At 45.5% G+C, this 24202-nt stretch overlaps 2 protein-coding genes across 2 annotated transcripts in view; one reads left to right on the top strand and one right to left on the bottom strand.

Moving 5' to 3' along the window:
- LOC119723080 (adenosine deaminase 2-like) overlaps positions 1–13334 on the bottom strand; it is an 81586-nt gene extending 68252 nt beyond the window's left edge. Inside the window, exon 1 of the mRNA XM_038193604.1 lies at positions 13129–13334. Within this exon, the coding sequence (XP_038049532.1) occupies positions 13129–13164 (36 nt within the window). The 5' untranslated portion in view covers positions 13165–13334. The remainder of the gene's footprint in view (positions 1–13128) is intronic.
- A 72-nt stretch (positions 13335–13406) lies between these two features.
- Positions 13407–24202, top strand: part of LOC119723070 — a 37078-nt gene continuing 26282 nt past the window's right edge. Inside the window, 1 exon segment of the mRNA XM_038193573.1 lies at positions 13407–13685. Within this exon segment, the coding sequence (XP_038049501.1) occupies positions 13551–13685 (135 nt within the window). The 5' untranslated portion in view covers positions 13407–13550.

Below are 24202 nucleotides of genomic sequence, written 5' to 3'. Positions count from 1 at the left end.
TGATAGCTGATTGTTGTTGTTGATTAATGATTATTGATGTTGATTGTTGATGTTGATTGTTGATGTTGATTGTTGATGTCGATTGTTGATGTTGATTATTGATGTTGGTTATTGATGTTAATTGTCATGATTGTTGATCTTAACTGTTGATAGTTGATGTTGACTGTTGATTGTTGGTGTTGATTTTTGATTGTTGATGTTGATGTTAATGTTGATTGTTGATGTTGAGGGTTGAGGGTTGCAAAAAAGCGCCTGTAGTAATCAATCATACAGAGGATAATTTAAAAGAGTCGGGTGAGGATCTGCACGCGTATGCTGCTGTAGTGTAAACATATCCAGTAAAATCGTTACAAAAACCCATTAAATAGCTCATATCTCTTAAAGTAAAGGTTGCACACCATTGGCGTAATACAAAATATTGCTGGCAATACACTCTGTACCGAGATTCACATGTTTTTAGAAAAAGCGCCCAATTTAAAAAAAGTGCCCAATTGGGCGCTTTCGCAAGCCCAATTTTTGAGTCTCATATGACGTTGACCCATCAAAAGTCAAAAATATGCTACCGTTAAGAAGTTGTCATATAAACGTGTACAAAACACTGGTAAACACTTAAAATACATTGGTCCATCAAACAGCCGTTGCAAACAGCTCAATAGTTAAGGGGGGAAAAAAATAGTTCTGCTTCCGATTACATGGCATTTGAAAATAGGGTAGGTAGGTAGAGAAATTTTGTTTTGCAAATTTTTGTGTGTACGATCATACGGAGGCGTCTGCGTGAATTCAAGGGTAAAAGGTAGAAATTGATGGTTTTGGGTGTTTTTTTTCTCATTTTTCCCATAAAAAAATTAGGGTAGGGGCTGTCAGAATAGGGTAGGTAGGGAAACCAGAAACAGAACTTCTTTTCTTTTTTTTGGCCTAACATACAACAGTCGTAAAACCAGACACTCAAGAAGCGAGCATGGGATAATCCCTTTTGTACACCATCAAAAGTCAACCCACCCACAGACTAACACCGTTGAAAGAAAGTTCATATCTCTTTCCACTTTCAAATTATTAGGCACTTCCGGTTTCGACCGGAAGGAAGGGTCACGTGATTTGACGCACACAAGTTAAAATGAAGGTCATATATTATCATGTCGATTCCCGCAAAATTCAAGTTACGGTCTCTCACGGTTGGTTTTATATTGAATTTCACAGATTAAATTAATTATTTTTTGAAGGGACGTCATGTGACCCATGATGACGTCGTGATGATGTAATTGCAAAAAAGCAAATCTCAGTGGGTTGTGCATTCATGTATTGACAATTGAAGTTCACATATGTTTTCATTTTGACAAACAGTTCTGCAAAAGAATGGCGAGAAGAATAATAAGAAGAACCAGAGGTTGTAGGAACAACCACACGGTGCTGGGCCATGGATTACCGCAAACTTTGCCACACACATCAACTCAAAATATGCATGTTAAAATCAATGTTTGAATTTTTCAACCTGCCGCCAGAGGGCGCTCTAACATTTGATGACGTCACCTGTAACATTTTTGTACAGTACTGCCTAGGCAGACACTGACATCGTTGAAAGCAAGTTCGCATCTTCTGCCAATTTCAAATAAAAAGGCACTTCCGGTTTCGACCGGAAGGAAGGGTCACGTGATTTTGCACTTTATACCAAAAATTACGACCCTGCAATATTATATCGATTGCCATATAAAACAAAATCAAATCTGTAGCAGTTGATTTTATATTGATTTTCAAAGATTAAATCTAGAAATCTTTGATTGCTTGTAATATGATACTTGATGACGTCATTGTGACGTTATTACCAGAAAGTTCAAGAGCTATTTTAACTGTGCTATATATAGTCAAATCTTGATTATATCTATCACGGTTGATTTTTTAGCAATTTTTGAAGGTTTAAAGGTCTTTGTATTGTAACTTCCGATCTGATGACGTAATCAATTTTTTTTTCGCGCATAGGTCTTGTCTGCATTAAGGTCATCATGTTCATGAATTTTGAAGCGAATACCGCAAACTTCGCCACAGACATCAAGTGAAAATGCGGTTTTTAACCTGCCGCTAGAGGGCGCTCCAACTCTTCATGGCGTCACCCATTATTTTATTTGAAAGGTCAATCCAGGCAGACACCAACACCGTTGAAAGCAAGTTCACATCTTTTTCCACTTTCAAATTATTAGGCACTTCCGGAAGCAACGACTGGTAGCAAACGCCCACCGATTGTCGTGGTTATGCTATAACAACGACGGAAAACCTCCAAACAGGTGATACATCAGCATGGGTTCAATGGAAAACTATCAGCCGCTTGAGAACCAGGACTAGCCGATCACAGATCCGCCTCAATCAAATGGAGCTACAAAAGTGGTTCAGATGCATGTAGTTGTGGAGAGGCAGAGTTCTATCACATCCTGTAGTGCCAGAGATTTCTACCTGCCAAGGTTCAAAGATGGCTTTGACCCAGTAAACAGGACGATATTGGGCCGATACCAGCTAATTATGGGTTTTTACAGTTTAATACAATTTAAACGGTACAAGACCAGAAGCGGGCTAATGCTGGCTCGATTGTGCCAAAATTGTTACGGAATTCGGAGTCGGAATTGGTCTAGTACTCGCCCTATTGAGTGGCAAACGGTAATGGTAACACCGTTCAGAGCCTGCATTGGACAAGTGCTGGTCTTTTTAAGGCAAACAACAGCAAGACGGCGCACAGCCTGAACCGGGCCATTGCAGGTCCTCTTACGATAAACCATGATGAAAAGACGGTAAAAGGCCTGAATCGGGCCAGTGTTGGTCCCTTTATGGGAAACCATAACGGCAAGACGGTACACAACCTGAATGAGACCGGTGCCAGTGCCTTCAAGTCGAACCATAATGGCAAAAAGGACAAAGCCTGAATCGGGCCAGTGTTGGTCCTTTTACGGCAAACCATACAGCCGCCTATTAAGTATCTGGACAAACTGACCATTTGACACGATCTCAAATGGTATAGTTGCATTCCTTGACCCTGAAAATGTATGTTTAGACACCAAAACTTTAATCCTAAGTGGCTTAGATAGGGCCAATGATTTTCCGCGATTGCGGAAAACGGACGGAATTCGCGGAATCTGCTCCTCGAAACGGAAAACGGAATTTGAATCTGAACAAAATAACTTCTGCAATTTTATTCATAAAAAAAACATAATTTCGTAAAATTTATCGAATACAAAACGAATTGTTGATGATTGATTGAACAGACGAGCCATAACAAATGAGCGGTGTTTATATCACGCTTTTAGTGGGACAAAAACGTTCAAGATCAGAGCAATAAATGTTACAAGATCATTACCGTAGTACGCGTAGTCATGGGAGTGACAGTCCCGACGCACGCCGTAGCTGTCGGCCAGCGCACGGGTGAAAATCATCACACTCACGACACGCTCTCGCGGGTCCCTTTTGCTCCATCGGCAGGTTTATTTTTCTCTGTGCAATCAGTCAACCATTCGTATAAGGGGTACAGTAACTGAGATATCAGTAAATGCAATTATTATCTGGCGGCCATCTTTAAAATCGAAGATGGCCACAGCCACAATAATGTTCAAGCTGAACATCATTGACACTGTCATAAATGGTATAGTTTCATTCCTTGACCCTGAAAATGTATGTTTGGACGCCAAAATTTTAATCCTAAGTGGCTTAGAAGAACAGATATTGGTAGACATAGGTTTTCCATGGCGGCCATCTTTAAAATCCAAGATGGCCACCGCAATGTATCTGGACAAATTAACCATTTAGCACTAACCCAAATGGTTCAGTTGCGTTCTTTGACCCTGAAAATGTGTGTTTAGACACTAAGATTTCAATGTTAGACTGGATCACATTTGTAAACACAAACTTGTGCATTTCGAACAATGATAGGGAGTCGGGAACTAGGGCAGCTTTTATGGACGGATACCAGTTCAAGCTAGTTTCCGATTCCCTTTTACCATTCGAAATGCACTTGTGTTTACAAATGTGAACGCGCGCGCGCTTGGTAACGGAATCGCACTCGGGATACGGGGACCATCGAATGTACGCTGGGCACGAAGACCAAATCGCGTTGTTAAAACATTAATTAACACGAGTCAGAAATTTAACGTGTTCACGATCGTGAGGGGAGCTCTCGGAATTGAACAGGAAATGTAACTTTCCATCCGGATTGTAAGTAAACTTCAGTACAACCTATAGAACTATGATTCATAATGTAATCTTTTCCTTTACTTTGCAGCCGCTGTTGTCATTGGTTGATGACTAATAAACACTACACGAACTATCAACTAAAGAGTTATACTTATTGATGACAACAGCGACAGTCCAGACTCTCTGGCACGCTCTACCCCTCCCAATGGCTCACGTCGACTGCTCGGCTCCTGACTGTGTGGCATCCTGGCCTAGCAACACACCCCCAGAGGTGCTGCTCGCCTTGATCAACCTACACGCCCGCACCGCCCACCCAACCGTTCCTGCCCCTGCACCTACTCCCGCCTCATGCGCCGCCAAAGTGGAGAAGGTCAGACGACCTACGGTCATGGCTGCCGGCACGAGTGAAGAATGGTCCTACTTCGAGCTACGATGGTCCGAATACAAAGAAGCCACGCATCTCACAGGAACCGATATAGTCTACCAACTGCTTGAGTGCTGCGACGACCGACTCAGGAAAGACCTGACCAGAACATTCGGTGCCCTGACGTCGCAGGATGAACCGACCATCCTCAAAAACATCAAAAGCTTGGCAGTTCGCCGAGAGAACATCATGGTGGCTCGTGTGCAGCTCCAGCAAATGCGACAGGACCGCGACGAACCAGTGAGGGCCTTTGCCGCCCGCCTTCGTGGCCAGGCTAGCGTCTGTAGCTACAAGAAGGACTGTACGTGTTCCCTAGTCGTTGACTTCAGTGACATCATAGTCAGGGACACCCTCATCCGTGGACTAGAGGATGAGGAGATCCGCCTGGATGTCCTCGGACAATCCAAACAGGACATGCATTTGGACCAAGTGCTTCAATTTGTCGAAGCGAAAGAGAGTGGCAAACGCTCTGCCGGCCGCCTCCTCGAGGGTGGTGCCACTGCCACTACGACTGCTGCAGCTGCAAGCTCCTACAAACGAAGGGAGAGATCTAAGCTACAGCCCCGCGACATTAAACTTCAGGTGTGTGACTACTGTGGCAAGGCGGGCCATGAACGTAGCAAACAGGAGCGCATGAGGAAGTGCCCTGCGTACAATCACACATGCGCGAAGTGTGGCATACTCCACCACCACGAGAGTGTGGGCCGCCAATCCCAGCGGAGACAGCAGCCAGCCACGCCCAAGGCACAGGAGTCACCTCACAATGCCACCGCAGTCTTCGAAACCCTGTGCTCTGTCGACAACGCCCCACCCATGGACGCCAATGCAATCACTCTAGAGCACCACATCTACAATCAGTTCTGCGACGCATGGGAGAGGCGAGAATCTGACCCCCAACCCATCATGGACGTCTCTCTCAAAGCAACTCCTGAGGATGCTCGTGACCTCGGCCTCCCTACCCCCCTGCTCCGCACCACCTCCTCAGCCATCTACCCTGCTATGGCTGACACTGGCTGCCAGTCCTGCCTGGCTGGCACGAAACTCCTATCCAAACTGGGGCTTGAAAGGAAACACCTCATCCCTGTCACAATGAAAATGAATGCTGCCAACAACTGCCGCATCGACAAAGCAGGTGCCCTGGTCCTCCGCATCTCTGGCACCTCCCAATCTGGAGAGACACTCGAGACCCGGCAGATAGTGTACTTCACCGACTCATCCGACCGGCTCTTCTTGTCTAAGCAAGCCTGCGTCGCCCTGGGCATGATCTCTACCAGGTTCCCCACCATTGGCGAGGCAATCAGGCCCGACAGTGCCAGCGTCGCATCCTCTGCCACCTCCCCGACGCCCACACCAGCAGCCTGCCTCATGCCAACATGCGAGTGCCCAAGACGCCAGATACCACCGTCTCCTCCAGCAGTCCTCCCATTCCCAGCCACTGAGGAGAACCGGGAGAAGCTTGAGACGTGGCTGCTGGAATACTACAAGTCGAGCACCTTCAATGTATGTGAGCACCAACTACTCCCCATGATGGCTGGCCCCCCACTGCGACTCATGGTGGACCCTGACGCTCGGCCCGTCGCCTGTCACACACCTATCCCCATCCCTGTCCACTGGCAGGACAATGTAAAGGCAGGCCTTGACCGCGACGTCCGCCTTGGCGTCATCAAGCCAGTCCCAGTCAGCACACCTGTCACATGGTGCCACAAGATGGTGATCTGCCCCAAGAAGTCAGGCCAGCCCAGACGGACGGTTGACCTCCAGTCACTCAATCGTCACGCTGTTCGTGAGACCCACCACACACAATCACCATTCCACCAAGCACGTGCAGTCCCTCCCCAGACTCGCAAAACTGTGTTCGATGCATGGAATGGCTATCACAGCATTGCCCTAGCTGAGGAGGACCGCCACCTCACCACATTCATCACACCTTGGGGCCGCTACCGATACTGTGTCGCCCCACAGGGGTACATCGCCTCCGGTGATGGCTACAGCCGCCGCTTTGATGAGATTGTGTCTGACATCCCGAAGAAGACCAAGTGCGTGGATGATACCCTGGTATGGTCTGACTCCATCGAGGAGGCCTTCTTCCAGGCAGTTGAGTGGCTCGACACTTGTGGCAGACATGGCGTCACCTTGAACCCCAAAAAGTTCGCCTTCGCCAAGATGACTGTCAAGTTTGCTGGCTTTGAGATCACCCCGACCTCTGTACGCCCCTGCCCTGAGTACCTTGAGGCGATCCAGAAATTCCCAACGCCTCGTAATATCACAGACGTGCGAAGCTGGTTCGGGCTTATCAACCAAGTCTCCTATGCCTTCGCCATGACTGACCGCATGCTGCCCTTCCGCAAACTCCTCAAACCTGGTACCCCCTTCTCGTGGACCGATGAGCTAGACTGCCTATTCGAGGAATCAAAGGCCCTCATCGTCAGCGAAATCCACAAAGGGGTGGAGATATTCGACAAGACCAAGCCGACCTGCCTTGCAACTGACTGGAGCAAAGATGGTCTGGGATTTTGGCTGCTCCAGAAGCACTGCGACTGCCCCTCCTCAAAACCCTTCTGCTGCAAGACTGGTTGGAGGGTGACTCTGGTTGGGAGCCGCTTCACTTCAGGTGCCGAGTCCCGCTATGCCCCAGTGGAGGGGGAGGCCCTTGCTGTCATCGATGCACTTGACAAGGCCCGCCACTTTGTCCTTGGCTGCTCTGACCTCATAGTGGCGGTGGATCACAAGCCCCTCCTGAAGGTGTTTGGTGACCGCTCACTCGAGGACATCCCAAACCCTAGCCTCCGCAACCTCAAGGAGAAGTCACTGCGCTACCACTTCCGCATCGTCCACATACCTGGTGCACGCCACGCTGCAGCTGAGGGGGTATCCCGCCACCCCGTTGGTAAAGGCGCACCGCTACAGCTCCCTGATGATGTCGCACCTGTGCACTATGACTCAAGCGAACCAACGACCACTGTGCTGCCACATGACTTCCTCACTGCTATCCGCACCAGTGGCCCAGACCCTGTCCAAGTATGCAGTCAGTCTGCCACCACAGCTGCTAAGATGATCAAATCAGTCACATGGAACGATGTCCGCCTCGCCACATCCAGTGATCCAAACATGTGCAGACTGATTGAGATGATACAAGGGGGCTTCCCCAATCTCACTGGTGACCTCCCCCATGAGCTCCGGCCATACCACCAATTCCGTGAGAATCTGTCAGAGTTTGATGGCGTATGCCTTTACAATGACCGTGTCATCATTCCCTCGTCCCTCCGTGCCCGGGTCCTTGAAGCACTACACTCGGCCCACCAGAGCATCACCATGATGTGCGCACGAGCCCAGTCCTCATTCTTCTGGCCAGGTATGACCCCCGCCATCACCAATACATGGGCACGCTGCTCTCCCTGCAACCGTATGGCGCCATCACAGCCAGGCGCACCGCCCACGCCTCCCGTCCAGCCCGATTATCCATTCCAATGCATTCCGCTGACTACTTCCCCTACCGCGGCTGTCACTACCTGCTGGTGGTGGATAGGTACAGCAACTGGCCAATCGTTGAACAGGCAGCCAACGGCGCCAATGGACTCATTACTGCATTGCGCCGCACCTTCGTGACCTATGGAATCAGCGATGAACTGTCCTCAGACGGTGGCCCAGAGTTCACCGCAGGGTCCACCCGCGCTTTCCTCCGCAACTGGGGCGTGTGTCACCGCATCTCATCCGTCGCCTTCCCCCACAGCAACTGCCGTGCTGAAGTGGGCGTCAAGACTGTGAAGCGCCTCATCACTGACAATACTGACGCTGAACACTGATGAATTCCAGCGTGCCATGCTCCAGTAGCGCAACACGTCCGACCATGACACACACCTCTCCCCTGCTATGTGCATCTTCAGGCGTCCCATCCGTGACTTCATACCCATCCACCCTGGGAAGTACCACCCACACAGCACATGGCGGGAGACACTCACATCCCGCGAGGAGGCACTGCGCAACCGGCACATGCGCGCTGTAGAGCGTCTCTCAGAGCACACCCGTCCCCTCACGCCACTGATTGTCAGCGACTGCGTGCGTATCCAAAACCAGACCGGACCGCACCCGACCAAGTGGGACAAGACCGGGGTTGTGGTGGAGGTGAGGCAATTCGACCAGTATGTCGTGAGGGTTGATGGATCTGGTCGAGTCACCCTACGCAACAGGCGATTCTTGCGGAAGTACTTGCCTGTCGTTCCACGTGCGCCCCTCCTGATGGCACCCGGCCCAACACCTTCGCTGCCGGGGTTGCATGCAGCTAGCCAGCACCCGAAACCAACCCCTCTGGTGCAGGCCAACAACCGGTTACCGCAGGACGCCTCAGCCACACCACCTGCGATGCTTCCAGCCGTCTCCCAGCCAACCCGCACCAACCATCCTCCAACCCCGGATGGCTTGGAACCGACTCCCGCCTCACCTGTGACACCCACCGTGGCCACCACGCGTCCACCCAATAGCCGGTCCCACCCAGGCTCCGTTCCCCGTGCACTCCGCGGCCTCCTGCCACACAATACTCCTGGTCTGAAGGAACACCTGGCCCCGACCGTGGATCTGCCACCCCTGGACCGCCCCTCGACTGCCCCTCGCCGATCCACTCGCTTGTCACGACCGCCTGCCAGGCTTCGGGATGAACTATAGGACACCCATATACTCTGGACTTTTTTTTTATATAGCCAAAGTTACAGCTACACTTTACTTCCTATAACCTATGCTTATTCTTGTTTCGATCTTTTTTGCTTATTGTTCATGTTCACGCCTTTGCAATCTGTGCATTTCTTTAGGTTACTTAGTTATGTCTGTTACATTTGGAATCTTTTCTTCCTAGAATTGTTAGCCTTTGTTATTCCCAAAGACTTGGGGGCATATAGAATTTATGATTCATAATGTAATCTTTTCCTTTACTTTGCAGCCGCTGTTGTCATTGTTGATGACTAATAAACACTACACGAACTATCAACTAAAGAGTTATACTTATTGACAACCATCTTAATTATCGATGTCTAGTTGTACCTCAGGTGGCGTATTTAGTAATTTGGAGGCCGTTTTGAGGGTGAAATCTGATGTTTTTGTTGGGCAATGTTGGGTTTTGGGGTCAATGACAGAATTGTGTTGCTCGGCATATAAGGATTAGCTTTGGACCCCACTATCGCCAGACCATGTCCGAATGTTAAAAAGGCGATAAGTTGGGTCCAAGTTACTCGGACTAGGATCATCCTAGCTATTTTGGATCTGCACATCGTATTTCATGCTCTTATCACAAATTTGGGCACGGTTTGGGCAAAAATAATGGACCTAAGGAGCTCCTACTCCTAGAACTATGAGGCTCCACGTAGGGAGCCTCATAGTTCTAGGAGTAAGGAGCTCCACTATTGACCAGGATATATACGTGTACATTTTTTTGTGTAACACAGAGTACATTTTGTATAGGCCTAGGGCCTATATACATAGCATAGAAACATGCATAAATCGGTAATCCTTACTTTTAGGACCCCGTTCCTATCCGGTTCGTAAGTGTGACGTCAGTACAGTCTAAACCATGCCCATTGGTCATTAAGTAGCGTTGGAACCACTGATCTCTATATAAAGACCCATTGGAACCGGAAGCTAACGCAACTTGAGTGTTTATCCAATGGGCGCTATTAATAGATATAGGAAGGGAAAGACTCACCAAAACAGTTGACTAAATGACACTCAAAATTGACATTCTGATACTTCTTGGCACATCTGAACAATTGGCAATGACACCTTCTTGAATATCAGCAGGTTTAATTTTGTGGAAAGAGAGCAGGGCTTTGATTTATGAGGGAAATTCAGGGGGAAAAGACGATGACAACCAGAAAACAGACTCAAAAACCAAGATGGCAAACGTGAAAGCTCGTTGCGATGAAAGCTCGATGCTGATTGGCTGATAAAAAATAAACATCTTATTTATTTTTAGTCTGGTTCCCAGACCAAAAGATTCAGGAATAGTCAGAATCTTTTGGTCTGAGAACCAGACTAACTTATTTATTTTTAGTCTGGTTCCCAGACCAAAAGATTCAGGAGTAGTCAGAATATTTTGGTCTGGGAACGAGACTAATTAATTTTTTTAGCAGCCAATCAGCATCGGGCTTTCATTATGTAGGGCTTTCACGCGTGTGAGAACTACAACATGCACGTCTGACTGCGAAAAAAGGTAGGAAAGTCGCATTTTCTTCGAAAGTGCTTTCAAACCTACAACTAACATGAGTTTATATGAAGAAAAAAGACTGCTTTAGCCTGCAAAAGTCACTTTGGTGCTGGACAGTCATCTGCAAAAGTCAGTTTTGAACAGAACTTGTAAAAAATAGAGGTGTCCTAAAAGTAAGGATTACCCATCAATACAATCTTTATCGACTTTAAATCATTCTTAAGTAACTTTATCTGACTTTTTCCGTTCTCAAGTAGCATTTTTTGTACGAGGGGGTCAATCTCAACACTTAAGTCCAAAAACGGCGCTTGTGCGGGACATGTTAATTAAACTCCAAATTGGCACATTTGCAGAATACCCCGCCACTCGATCTATCCACCTCGTAGCCCCAAATGTGGCCAGATTACTGGACTGCCTCCGTAAACATAGGCCACATATCCGCCATCACTGAACCTACTCGGCGAAGTTTTAAAAGTAATTTCAACATTGCGACTTCAGACCCAGTTCATTTATGCTTTAAAAATACACTCACCCTCTTAATAACAAAGTTTGAACCTGCTTCCAGTGTCAGTTGCCCAGCTGCTGCGTAATTTATTATTATTTCTGGAGCCTTCTTGGCAACTTCTTGGTCCAACTGAACAATAACCTCGCGCAATACCTGACGGGATACGAACCAATATGCAGGGATCGTTCACCTGTCAATCACACATGCACGAGGCACGCCGCAGGCCCGGTGGTAGTCCGGTTCCCAGACCAAAAGATTCTGACTATTCCTGATGATTATTTAGACGTGAGCGTCAGGAATAATTGTCAGGCCTGGGAACCAGACTACCTGCGGCGTGCCTCGTGCACGCGTGATTGACAGGTGAACAATCCCTGCATATTGGTTCGTATCCCGTCAGGTATTGCGCGAGGTTATTGTTCAGTTGGACCGAAAAGTTGCCAAGAAGGCTCCAGAAAATATCGTAAATTACGCAGCAGCTGGGCAACTGACACTGGAAGCAAGTTCAAACTTTGTTAGCATAAATGAACTGGGTCTGAAGTCGCAATGTGGAAATCACTTTGAAAAATTGGTTCGAGTAGGTTCAGTGATGGCGGATGTGTGACCTATGTTTACGGAGGCAGTCCAGTAAACTGGCCACATTTGGGGCTATCCACCTCGTAGCCGGCTACGAGGTCACGGCTGATTGACCTCAATAAACATTCTCAGCGCTACTTGTATGTACTATGCGTCATGCTCCATTGCACTCCCACTTCGTGACTGCGTAGCCGCCAACAGGGTAGCCCCATAAATGTGGCCTATTTACTGGACTGCCTCCGTAAACATAGGCCACACATCCACATGTACAAAAATCGTGTCGACTTTGCCAAATTTTGATTTTCACATTTAGGCTTAGTTTGTAGGATTGTTTTGCTTTAGAAGCATACTCAGCCTCTTTATAGGCTAGTCAGAAAGTGCTGCCTTTTTCAGATGTCTAATTTTTGTGAAATTTTATGTTGAAATTTTTCATACGCAAACATGTAAAAATGAATCTGGAAATTTCACGAAAAATATACATCTGAAAAAGGCAGCACTTTCTGATTAGCCTATAAAGAGGGTGAGTATGCTTCTAAAGCAAAAAAACCCTACAAACTAAGCCTAAATGTGAAAATCAACATTTGGCAAAGTCGACACGATTTTTGTTTGTACATGTGGATGTGTGGCCTATGTTTACGGAGGAAGTCCAGTAAATAGGCCACATTTATGGGGCTACCAACAGGGTAGTTGGTTTGGACTTAGAATTTTTTTCAGCAACTCCCATTCCTTTTGTGTTGCTTCTTTCTCAAGCATATTCAAGGGGACTCCCACTCCGTAGCTTCGTAGCCGCCAACAGGGTGGTTGGTTTGGACTTAGAATTGTTTTCAGCAACTCCCATTCATTTTGTGTTGCTTCGTTCTCAAATAATGGACCCCCACCTGCCCACTCAGTATCCGCGTACCTGGCAATGGACTTGAATTGTTTCTTTTGCAGTGATTCCAACCTCGTTCTTATTCCTCCATGCTCGTAGCCAGTGATTTTAGGGGTGTATTTCCGAGTGGCGGGGTATTCTGCTTACTCCTCGAAATTTTCGACACTTGACCATGGTCCCCTGACCCCCATCCGACCTCAGATTTTTTGTGTTCAAATTGTTAAACTCAACCTAACTTGACAGTAACTCCAGGGGGATTCAACTCCAGCTGACATGCTGACATATTCACTCAAGCTAAACTCAACCTAGTCCTACAAATAATGTCCTAGCTCCCGGTCTACTACACAATTGCCGTAATTTCTGGTAAGAATTCCAAAGCCTATTCTTTATACACTTACCTCGTTACTAACAAAGTGACATGGAGGCTGACACATGGGCTCTTTTTTCCAAACTTCCTCAAATGACCTCAGCTCAGCTTAGGCTCAGCTCAACTCAGCTCCCCGGCTCTATCATGCGTAACACTTATACTACATACAATACAGTACTCCTGATTTTATTGCGGCGCACACGTGACCTTACCGGTACTTTAATTTGTCGAATGAGGGCGCTATGTCCTCAGCTTCTTTGTGCAAAAGTACTTGTACTTCATGTACTTGCAAACGGCGGATATGTAGCGCGCTATACGCGGCACACAGTCACGACAGTCACAGCATAGTCTCAAATTGTCTCCTCGTAGTTTTGTATATTATCAACCCTACGAATACGAGATTTGAGTTTCAACACGGCAGATGGTCAGGCGGATATTCAAACATTGTTAAATATGAAAGAAGCAGCGAAAGGGAGACAGTTAGATGTCTCCATCGAAGACATTCGATCAAGCTGGAAAGTTCCGGCTATCGCACATTTCTGCTCGTTGTTTCGAAGCACATTTTCACTTCCTGATTTTGAGATCGAGGTAGGTCACGGGTTAGCCCTCAGTAGTGTGGCCGCGGTATGGGTCCTACTAAAGCGCGTCAGCAAGCGTCAACAAGACTCAACGGTCGTCAATGAGCATCAACAAATTTTGTACATGCTTTTGAACATTAAAAGTAGCTTTATATGGTAGAAAAAGCAACAAAGAACATTTTCTGCATATCAATTAAACTAAGGCAGTGTATATTTTGCCGGAGACGGCAAACCTTTAGTAAACGTTAGTTTGCCGGATATGCACTGAACATGCGCAGTTACTGGTTTTTTGTACTTGAACATTTTCCGGTGACAAATTTTAGTCTGGCTCCATGCCAAACTTATCGTTGTAACCTCGTATTCACAAGATGGGACTCGGACCATTTTATAATTTCGGACTTTATTTCCCTTTTATTAAAAAAATCCTCCAGAGCCACAAAGCTGAAAAAGAAAATTAAATACTCTGCAAAAAAATGTTTGAGACATGTTAAAATAATAAAAGAAGAATATTCTTATTTATTTGGGGATGAGAAAAAAAACCTTAAAAATATGCTCCGGTCGGATTCGAACCCGAGTCATCCCGCTTACTAGAGCCTTTGCTTTACCACTACACCAAACGTGCTACACAACTTTTGGTGGGAATTTAATACATCTTATAATGGAGCCCTATCTTAAAGAGTACAGCGCCCTCTGTTGATATGGATTGCCGCCGGCAAACCTTTAGTAAACGTTAGTTTGCCGTCATTACCTCCGGCAAAATATCCACTATCTTAAACTTAAGATAAAATTTTTAAAAACTTGTTTTTTTTAACGCGAAATGTACGACGAATTTGTTGATTAAAGTTGGCCGCCATCTTGTTTACGTGAAGCTTAGCCACTGATCTCTATATAAAGACTGGATAGCGGATAAAGAGCCGCACAATGAATGAATTTGACGCCATATTGGTGAGACCGGTGAGACCGGCTGGTGATCTACAAAGGACAAGTTGCCGTCTTTATAGACGGCATGATTTCTTTTGTAACATCGCGGTTCACTTAACTTATATTTTGACCACCACAAGTGACCAAGATTTACAATTTTTCTAACGTCGTGCCGGTTTACTTTTTTAATGCCGCAGTTCACTTTTTCGGCGTTTTGGAAATAATAATCACTACGGAAATGTGTCCTGTTTAGAACATCATAATATGTGTACGTGACCAAAATGCACGTCAACTGTTGATACAACGCGCGCGTATATACGCGTAGAACGTTCGTATTATACGCGACCATCTTTGTGAGACCGGGGGCGAATTGGTCAATATGCAAAGTCTACTGTGAGACTGGTGTATGGATATCTGCTATCCAGTCTTTATATAGAGATCAGTGAGCTTAGCCCTACTACGCATGCGTGAAGTGTACAGAGCCATACTACGCATGCGCGAAGTGTACAGCGCCATCCAAACAAGATGGCGGCCAACACTAATCGACAAATTCGTCGTACATTTCACGTTAAAAAACCAAGTTTTTGAATAATTTTAACTTTAATTGATATGCAGAAGATGTTCTTTATTGCTTTTTTCTACCATATAAAGCTACTTTTAATGTTCAAAAGCATGCACAAAATTTATTGATGCTCATTGACGACCATTGACGCTTGTTGACGCTTGTTGACGTGCTTTAGTAGGACCGCGCGGTATTGCTGCACTGTATCTCTGGCCACACGCCAGGTTCACACCCTCTACTGAGGAATTGCTCCAAAAATTACGCAAAGTTTCTTACATAAAAAGTTACAATACATTTGGTTGTCGCACTATTAACTGGGGCGCTAGTACTAGTAGCTCTACTGAGTGGAGGGTTGAACTACGGTACCCTCCGTACAAACGCTCCACCGATTTGGCATACTTGGGTGATGGGTACACAGTCGACATGACGGTATGCAATTTGTGCATGCCCTCACGAGGACAAAAGGCCCAAACAAAACTGATAAAGAGAATACAAGTGAGAAAGACAGTAACCCTGGATAGATCCACACATTCATGACATTCCATAAGACCCCTTAAATTGTTCCAAACAACCGGTAATTTTGAAAAAAAGAACAAAATAGTCTGAACTTACCGCTCACAATTAAATGTGTCTGCCGAGTTGTACAGTCCATCACTGACATGACTGATGCATAATTCGTCGCGCGCGTATGTGACGTCACCATTGAAGAAAAACAAGTAGCGCTTACTCAACGACTGTTTTATGTAGACATATGTGCCCCGCGCCGTCTGACAGTGTGAGCTTTTAGCGCGGGACACATATGACTACATGAAACAGTCGTTGCTTAAGCGCAACTTGTTTTTCCTTCGATCGAGCAACGACGGTGACGTCACGTCAGACGCCCTCATTCGGCAAGTCGGAGCAAGGTCTGAGCTTCACGGCAAACACATTGAGCTGTAAGTTTTCTGACTATTTTGCTGGTTTTTTTTTTCAAAATGTCCGCTGTTTGGGAACAATATAAGGGGTCTTATGGAATGTCATGAATGTGTGGATCTATCCAGGGTTACTGTCTTTCTCATTTGTATTCTCTTTACCGTTTTTTGGGGGTCTTTTTGTCCTCGCGTGGGTATGTACACTATCATGCTACTGTGAAGCCGTCACCAAAGTATGCCAAATTGGTGGAGCGTTTGTACGGAGGGTACCGTAGTTCAACGCTCCACTCAGTAGAGCTAGGGCGCTAGTAGCCCCATAAATGTGGCCAATTTATACTCCTAGTCCTAGAACTATGCTCCGCAGAGCGGAGCCTCATAGACAGCTTACCCCACAAAATTGTTTGCTTCTACAAAACAACATTTAAGTACAAAAACGTCCATCACAACCAAGCCATTTCCCACAACGTATTTAGTCACCAAGCCACGTACGGCCTGTGCGCGGAGCGTCCCGTTGCTAGGGGGAACCAAAAATTAATTAAAGATCGAAATTATTTTGTGAGCAGAAAATCAACCCAGCTATAGTATGACTGCTAAATAGCACAAAATTGTTAAATTCGGTACCTTCAGAGGTCTAGTTATCCAAAAATCATGGTAAATCGTCAAAGAATGCAGACGTTTTTTGACAAGCATGGCGTCTCCAGACTGTTTCCCGGCCACCCTAATAATAGTCAAGAGGCTAAAGGGGTCGAGGAACCAGACGAAAGCTTTAATCATCCACTGAGCGTGCGTCAATTTTGGCAAAGCGCACCGTGGCTGTTACCTGTCATTCCAAAATCTTTAAAGCACTCTGCAGTGAAGCGCGCCATCTTGTGTGCGCTCTTCATCCGTGGTCGCGTATTGCATCCGGGCACTTTACAGAGCGCCAAAGATTTTGGAATGACGGGTAACAGCCGCAGTGCACTTTGCCAAAATTGACGCACGCACAGGCCGTACGTGGCTTTGTGACTTATAATACGGAGGTAGTCCAGCGAACTGAAAATAATCGATCGATCATTCTGCGTGCATGTTACAAGTGTCAGGTTGGCACAGTGCGGAAAGGGCATATTTTTCATCATTTTGGCCTAAAAACCGACAGAATCCACCGATGTTTGTTGGGTGCACATAACGTGAGAATGTCAAGAGTTATAGTACGGAGTTTAGGGGCAAACTGTGCAGCGGTTCTGTGGGAAATGGCTTGGTTGTGATGGACGTTTTTGTACTTATTTGGTGTTTTGTAGAAGCAAACAATTTTGCGGGGTAAGCTGTCTATGAGGCTCCGCTCCGCGGAGCATCATAGTTCTAGAAGAAGCCAATTTACTGGACTACCTCTGTAAATAAAGGCCACACTTCCACCATGTACAAAAACATGACGAACTTTGTCAAATTTTAATTTTCACATTTAGGCTTTTTCACAACCTGTCTAATTTTTGTGAAATTTCATGTTGAAATTTTAAAGAGCAAACGTGTGCAAACGAATCTGGACATTTCACGAAAAATAGACATCTGAAAAAGGCAGCGCTTTCTGATTAGCCTTTAAAGAGGGTGAGTATGGTTCTAAAGCAAAAAAAACTACAAAAAGCCTAAATGTGAAAATAAAAATTTGACAAAGTTCGACATGTTTTTGTACATGGTGGAAGTGTGGCCTTTATTTACAGAGGTAGTCTAGTAAATTCGCCACATTTATGGGGCTAGGGCGCTAGAACTCCTTTTTTGACGACAGACCACATCCCAAATGTCAAAACAGGAGTTCTAGCACCCCAGTTAGTTGGTCTAATGCACCTATCGATTGTTTCCCCCCCCCCCCCCCCCGGGCTGCCCCACCCAAGACGTGGGGATTGTCACTTTTGAAGTGACAAAATCCCCACCCCTCGGGCAAAATTTAAGTGACAATTCCCGACCATACCCCGACATACATACATTGGGTGCACTAGTACATGCATTTCCATGTAGCCCGGCAATGGTAACAATGTAATTTGAGTGACCAAAATCCCCACCCCGGGGCCTGAAAAACGTGACCAAATCCCGACATCGGACCTGGGGCTGCGCAGGGGGGGGGGGGGGACCCTTTGATAGGTGCTTATATAATGATGTCTCAGCTGTTCACTTCTGGGATGCTTACGGTAGGTGTAATCCAATTTTTCGAGAAATTTTTTAATCTTTCTGGAGTCCATATGCGCACGTAAATCGTCTGTTGATGGCAGCCATTTTAAATGTAAGAAGCGATGACCACAAAGCTGTGACGTCGCACTTATATAAATCGATCTTGTCGCTCAGGCGCGCGAGTTGCGATGTGACGGCTGTTTCTTGTACAATCTCTCAACCTATAGTATTATAGCACGCAGCCATACAGTATGGGTGAATCAATTGTACAAGAAACAGCCATCGCATCGCAACTTGCGCGCTTGAGTGACATCGATTTGCATAAGCGCAACGTCATGCTCGGTCTTCGCTTCTTACATTTAAAATGGCTGCCACCAACAGATGATTTTTGTGCGCATATGGGCTCCAGATAGTCTGAGTAACTAGGACTCTACGAATCACCTTTTTTAACATTTGGACATGGTCGGGCGATAGTAGAGTCCTAGGTACATAGCCGTATTGCGTTACTAATAATGTTTTTTTACCATATTCATTCGTACCACCAATCAAAATCTTCAGATTTCACCCCAAAACAGTCTTCAAACTGCCTTATGCGCCCCTGTAGGCTTCAGTGGGAATTTAAATACAAATGGTGGTGGTTAGGTTTACATACCTTTGGGAAAAAAAGAGGGATTTCACCTTCAATTTGGGAAACATCCTTGCCACAAACACCTTGTTTGCGGCTGCCATTTTGAATTCAGGAAATGTAGAGTTGTGCATGGCTCTGGCTAGACTGTTTCCTGGCAAGCATCAGACAGACCAATCACAGGGCACTTTGATTGGTCACCTGACCAATCACAGGGCACATTGAAGTGAGAACAGTTAGATTGTGTGTAATTTTTATAACGAAACAAAATTGTTACACAGATTCAGTGTCCATCTTTTTATTTTTTAGTATGCACACTAAAAATCAAATCACGCAACCCAAGGTTTATGTCGAGTTGTACATACATGTATAACAGACGAGTTGGCCGACGGTCGAGTTGGCAAACAGTCAAGTTGACTTGAAAGTGAAGTCGAGTTGGTCAACGGACGAGTTGGGTCAACGGTCGAGTTGGTACGACGGTCGAGTTGGTTCGAAAGTGAAGTCGAGTTGGTCAACGGACGAGTTGGGTCAACAGTCGAGTTGGTACGACGGTCGAGTTGGTTCGAAAGTGAAGTCGAGTTGGTCAACGGACGAGTTGGGTCAACGGTCGAGTTGGTACGACGGTCGAGTTGGTTCGAAAGTGAAGTCGAGTTGGTCAACGGACGAGTTGGGTCAACAGTCGAGTTGGTACAACGGTCGAGATGGCAAACGGTCGAGTTGCCTGTAATCCCTTCTTGACATACTCAAGTATTATGCACCGAAAAATCATGGGTGGATTCAGTCCTGATCTTTGCAAAAAATAATGAAAAAAATCCGCGTTCCGTACTGAGCAACATGGAAAAGTTATACGTTCATTAAGATCGTTTACGATTGACTTGTGCGTGTGCGCGCATGGCTAGCATCAGATGGGCCAATCACAGTGCTCCCTGATTGGGTGCCTCGATGGTGCCCAATCAGAGCGCACTGTGATTTAGACTGTTTCCCCATATTTGAAGTCCAAAGGACAATGGAGTCAGGGAACCAGACTAACTGTGATTGGCCCATCTGATGCTACCCGTGTGCGCAAGCGCGCAAGTCAATCGCAAGCGATCTTCATGAAAGTGTAACTTCTCCATGTTGCTCAGTACGAAATGCGTATTTATCATTTTTTGCAAAAATCAGGACCAAATCCACCAGTGATTTTTTGGTGCATAATACGTGAGTGCATGTATGTCCTGAGCACGAACATGTCGTGTGAAGACTACAAATGCATAAGAACGCACGTGCATGCACAGCCTGCATACACGTTGCATAGAAGGCCTAAACTGCGTTGCACATGCTCATAAGTCTTCAAACGGGGAGTTCGTACTGAGAATGTTTTAGACGAAAGCGTGATCTGCGGTTAATTTTCGGTAAACACATCGCCCATTGATATATTTACGTTTTTTAACCCTTACTCTCTGAGGGTAGTTTACTGCATGTCAGTTGGTTATGCCAATGCCCTCCAGCTGAAGTTAATTGGAGGATAAACTATCTTGACTGTGAAGGCTCCAATTGGCAGGAGTTGGAGGCCCTGGAGGGTGCCTGATACTGACCAGCTGGGGGCACTCACTTTGTTATCAGAGGACTCTCATTGTTCTCTGTGGCATGTATTGGAGTGCCTGTCCAGTTACCCTTGAAATGACATGGCAGATATTGGAGGGCCATGCAAAAAACATAGGAGATTTTCTTGAGGCACATATTGGCATGCGTTGGAGGGTCTAGTAGGGTAAGGGTTAAACCAAGTGTTTGCATTATTCTGGAGACAAAAAGATGTAAACGAAATTTCAGCTTCCTGCATCAGGTAAAAATATGACAAAAATGTGTTTTAATTTTTTCGCTTTGGTAGTAGAATTAATACCCTGGATGACAGTTGTAATGCAATGAAGACGTCGTCCAACCTGGTGTAACGAGTAAACGTACATTAACCCTTACCCTACTTGACCCTCCAATGCATGCCAATATGTGCCTCAAGAAAATCTCCTATGTTTTTTGCATGGCCCTCCAATATCTGCCATGTCATTTCAAGGGTAACTGGACAGGCATTCCAATACATGCCACAGAGAACAATGAGAGTCCTCTGATAACAAAGTGAGTGCCCCCAGCTGGTCAGTATCAGGCACCCTCCAGGGCCTCCAACTCCTGCCAATTGGAGCCTTCACTGCTACATAGAAGTATCCTCCAATAAACTGCAGCTGGAGGGCATTGGCATAACCAACTGACATGCAGTAAACTACCCTCAGAGAGTAAGGGTTAAAGTATTCAGTAACCATCATCGTTTGTGCAAGACCTGTAGCCGCGTGAATAGCGTGTACACCTACATGTACATTGTACATGTATCTCATGAGATAGCCCCATAAATGTGGCTGAAATACTGGACTACCTCCATATTATCAGCCACAAAACCTACATACTCGAGTGCGTGGAAGGTCCCTTTGCCAGGGGAGCAGAAAATCACTCGGGAGGTAACACAATGAGTATACAGTGTTTAAACGTTGGTGAAGGGCAAAACCTAATTTGATTTCCAGTTTTGTTAGAAAACACTTTGAAAATGCAATCAACTCTCCATAGACTTTGTATACAACCACGGAAGTGGCGTCAGGATACTACATTCTTTCCAATTCCAGTCTCCTAGCCCCTTTTTTTTCTTTGGAAAAACTTTCCTTTAGAAGCACCCACAATTAGAGGGTCAGATTTCTCAGAAACAGAAGGCAACCAGTGTATATTTGACTATGAACAGATTCTCGGTTGTTTTCCTTCTCTTTCTAACTTCTCCGGGCGGATTCAGCGGATGATTGAGCACTTTACAGCATGTAGAGCAATGGTTACAGTCACATGCTCATGTATCCGCTGTGCTTTACTTTTCCTCAGGCTGGGTTCTGAGGAATACAGCTGACACTGAGCACAGTGTTTCACTGAAATGCATGGGTTTTGAGCAGCTGTGTTTAATATTTACATTCTCCATTTTCTCCTATTTTGCCGACAGCACCACGATTTGGCTGACAAAACTGACTAGTGAAGGGGTATGACACCCCACCTCCCCCGTGTTTTGGGCCCACTTTAAAAAAAAAATGACATTAAAAATTTGCCAATTGGAGTTTGGGTGAATTATACCTGAGCTACATCAGCCTACATGTAGATGCAGGTTTAAATTTTAACGGCCAAAATTTACCATTTTCATCACCATATAGGCCTATATAGGAAACATCAAAAATCATTTAGCCTTTATTAGCAGTCAATCATGAAGCACTGGATCCACTCAAAATGTGAACGCGAACAAGTTGAACAAGCTGGGTTTGCAATTCAAACAAGTAGGCCTACCACGCCGACGCGTGATTGGCCCGTGCCCTGCATGTATACATTTCACAGGGACAGGCATACGCGTAGTGTGCCTGCTATTTGGATTTGTGCACAAATGGCGCCGTTTGTTTACATTCAGTGTATGTATTAAATAGCTTTGTATGTGCTTCCTTCGGGGTTTTCTCTCATAAGTCTTCCACAGTGGTATTCTCCTTTAATTAGTCTTTCCAATGGTACATGTACAGGTAGTTCTCTTGATTCGGAGTAAACTTTCCAAGATGGTGAAAAATCCCAAGAAACGTGAACGTTATTTTCATTTCGATTGACACACTGATAAACGTTGAATCAAAGGTATTTTTTTCGGAGGTGTTTTCTCATCAAGTGTCTTGCCGAAAAATTCACAGCCCTACCGGTATGTGATAAAAAAAGTATAGTCCTATTTCTGTCGATTTATTGTTGTACATGTATCTCGCATATCAAAAACTTATTTGTAATATAAAAAAGTGATTGAAAAGACGTCCTCCGGTGAGCTGTTTTTACGCAAAGCGAGACTGGATACAATTCGGCCACAAGAGGGGTTTTTATACGAGCTAAAGCACAGACATGCGCACAAACCTAATGTCGCCCTAAAAACAGAGGTGACTTTCAAGCAGTAGTGTTCGGTAATCAGCTTGACGCACTCATATCATTGACAAGGATCGCTCCAATATTGCGTGGAGAGTCCCTTGCCCTGTCATGCCTGTGGTCCCATTGTCAGTCAGTTTGATTACTTTTTACCCCTCAGCCGAGAGGCTCGAGGGGTATTGTCATCGCCTAGGGCGTCCGTCTGTCCGGGCAGCTTAGTTTCCGGATGATAACTTGAGTTACAAATGTTGTTTGGGGTTGTAACTTCGGTAGGGGGTTGCCCTTGGGAGTAGGCAAGTCAGGATTGGTTTTGGGGTCAAAGGTCAAGGTCACCGTGGTGAGTTAAAGGTAAATGGTTTCCGGATGATAACTTGAGTTAGAAATGAGATTTTGCTGTCTAACTTTGGTAGGGGGCTGCCCTTGGGAGAAGGCAAGTTGGGATTGGTTTTGGGGTCAAAAGGTCAAAGGTCAAGGTCACCGTGGTGAGTTAAAGGTAAATGGTTTCCGGATGATAACTTTAGTTGGAAATGAGATTTTGGTGCCTGACTTAGGTAGGGGGTTGCCCCTAGGTACAGGCAAGTTGGGATTGGTTTTGGGGTCAAAAGGTCAAAGGTTAAGGTCACTGTGGTCAGTTTAAGGTAAATGGTTTCTGGATGATAACTTGAGTTAGAAATGAAATTTTGGTGTCTAAGTTTGGTAGGGGGTTTCCCATTGGTACAGGCATGTTGGGACTGGTTCTGGGGTCAAAGGTCAAGGTCACCATGTTGAGTTAAAGGTTAATGGTTTCCGAATGATAAGTTGACTCTGGCTGAGGGGTTTCAACAGCAACGCTGTTATTTCTTTTTTATTACGGTACAAGTTTTATTATCACATTTGCATGTTTATTTATTAATCCTGAATAGTCCTGAATCCTCCAATGTTCATACATGTTAGTGTTACATGTATATATCTCACATACATATGGTACACGTAAGAATATTTTAGAAAGCAATACACACTGTACCATTTCAAGGAAAATACAATGTACATGTACCTTGTGTACATTGTACAATATTTGTATGGACGATTCATGATTGGTGAGGCAAAAAATGTTGCCTACCAAAACCATCAGATTTCACACCCAAACTCTCAGATATCAGTAGAGATGTTATGCCCCAACAATCCCAACTAAAGTGTTGCAGTTGGACTGGCCCAACTATAGTTAGGGCATTACAACTGTGTGGATGGGCATGGCACAATAGAGGACAAAACATGCTGAACAAATACATTATACAGACGAAAACCTTTGTAAACTGGTGGTTTAAGACAGACGCAAGTAAAAACTAATGGAGAATCAACTATTTTAACCTTAGCTTAAAAGGCAGTTGTCCTCGGCCATGGTGACTTTACAGTAAAAATTTAAAATATGTTGCTGAAAGCCAGGAAAA

This window comes from Patiria miniata, unplaced genomic scaffold (assembly GCF_015706575.1).
Source record: "Patiria miniata isolate m_02_andy unplaced genomic scaffold, ASM1570657v1 HiC_scaffold_1, whole genome shotgun sequence".
Classification (NCBI taxonomy): domain Eukaryota; kingdom Metazoa; phylum Echinodermata; class Asteroidea; order Valvatida; family Asterinidae; genus Patiria; species Patiria miniata.
The sequence above is the reverse complement of the archived record's forward strand: the minus strand, read 5'-3'. Positions and strand labels throughout refer to the sequence as shown.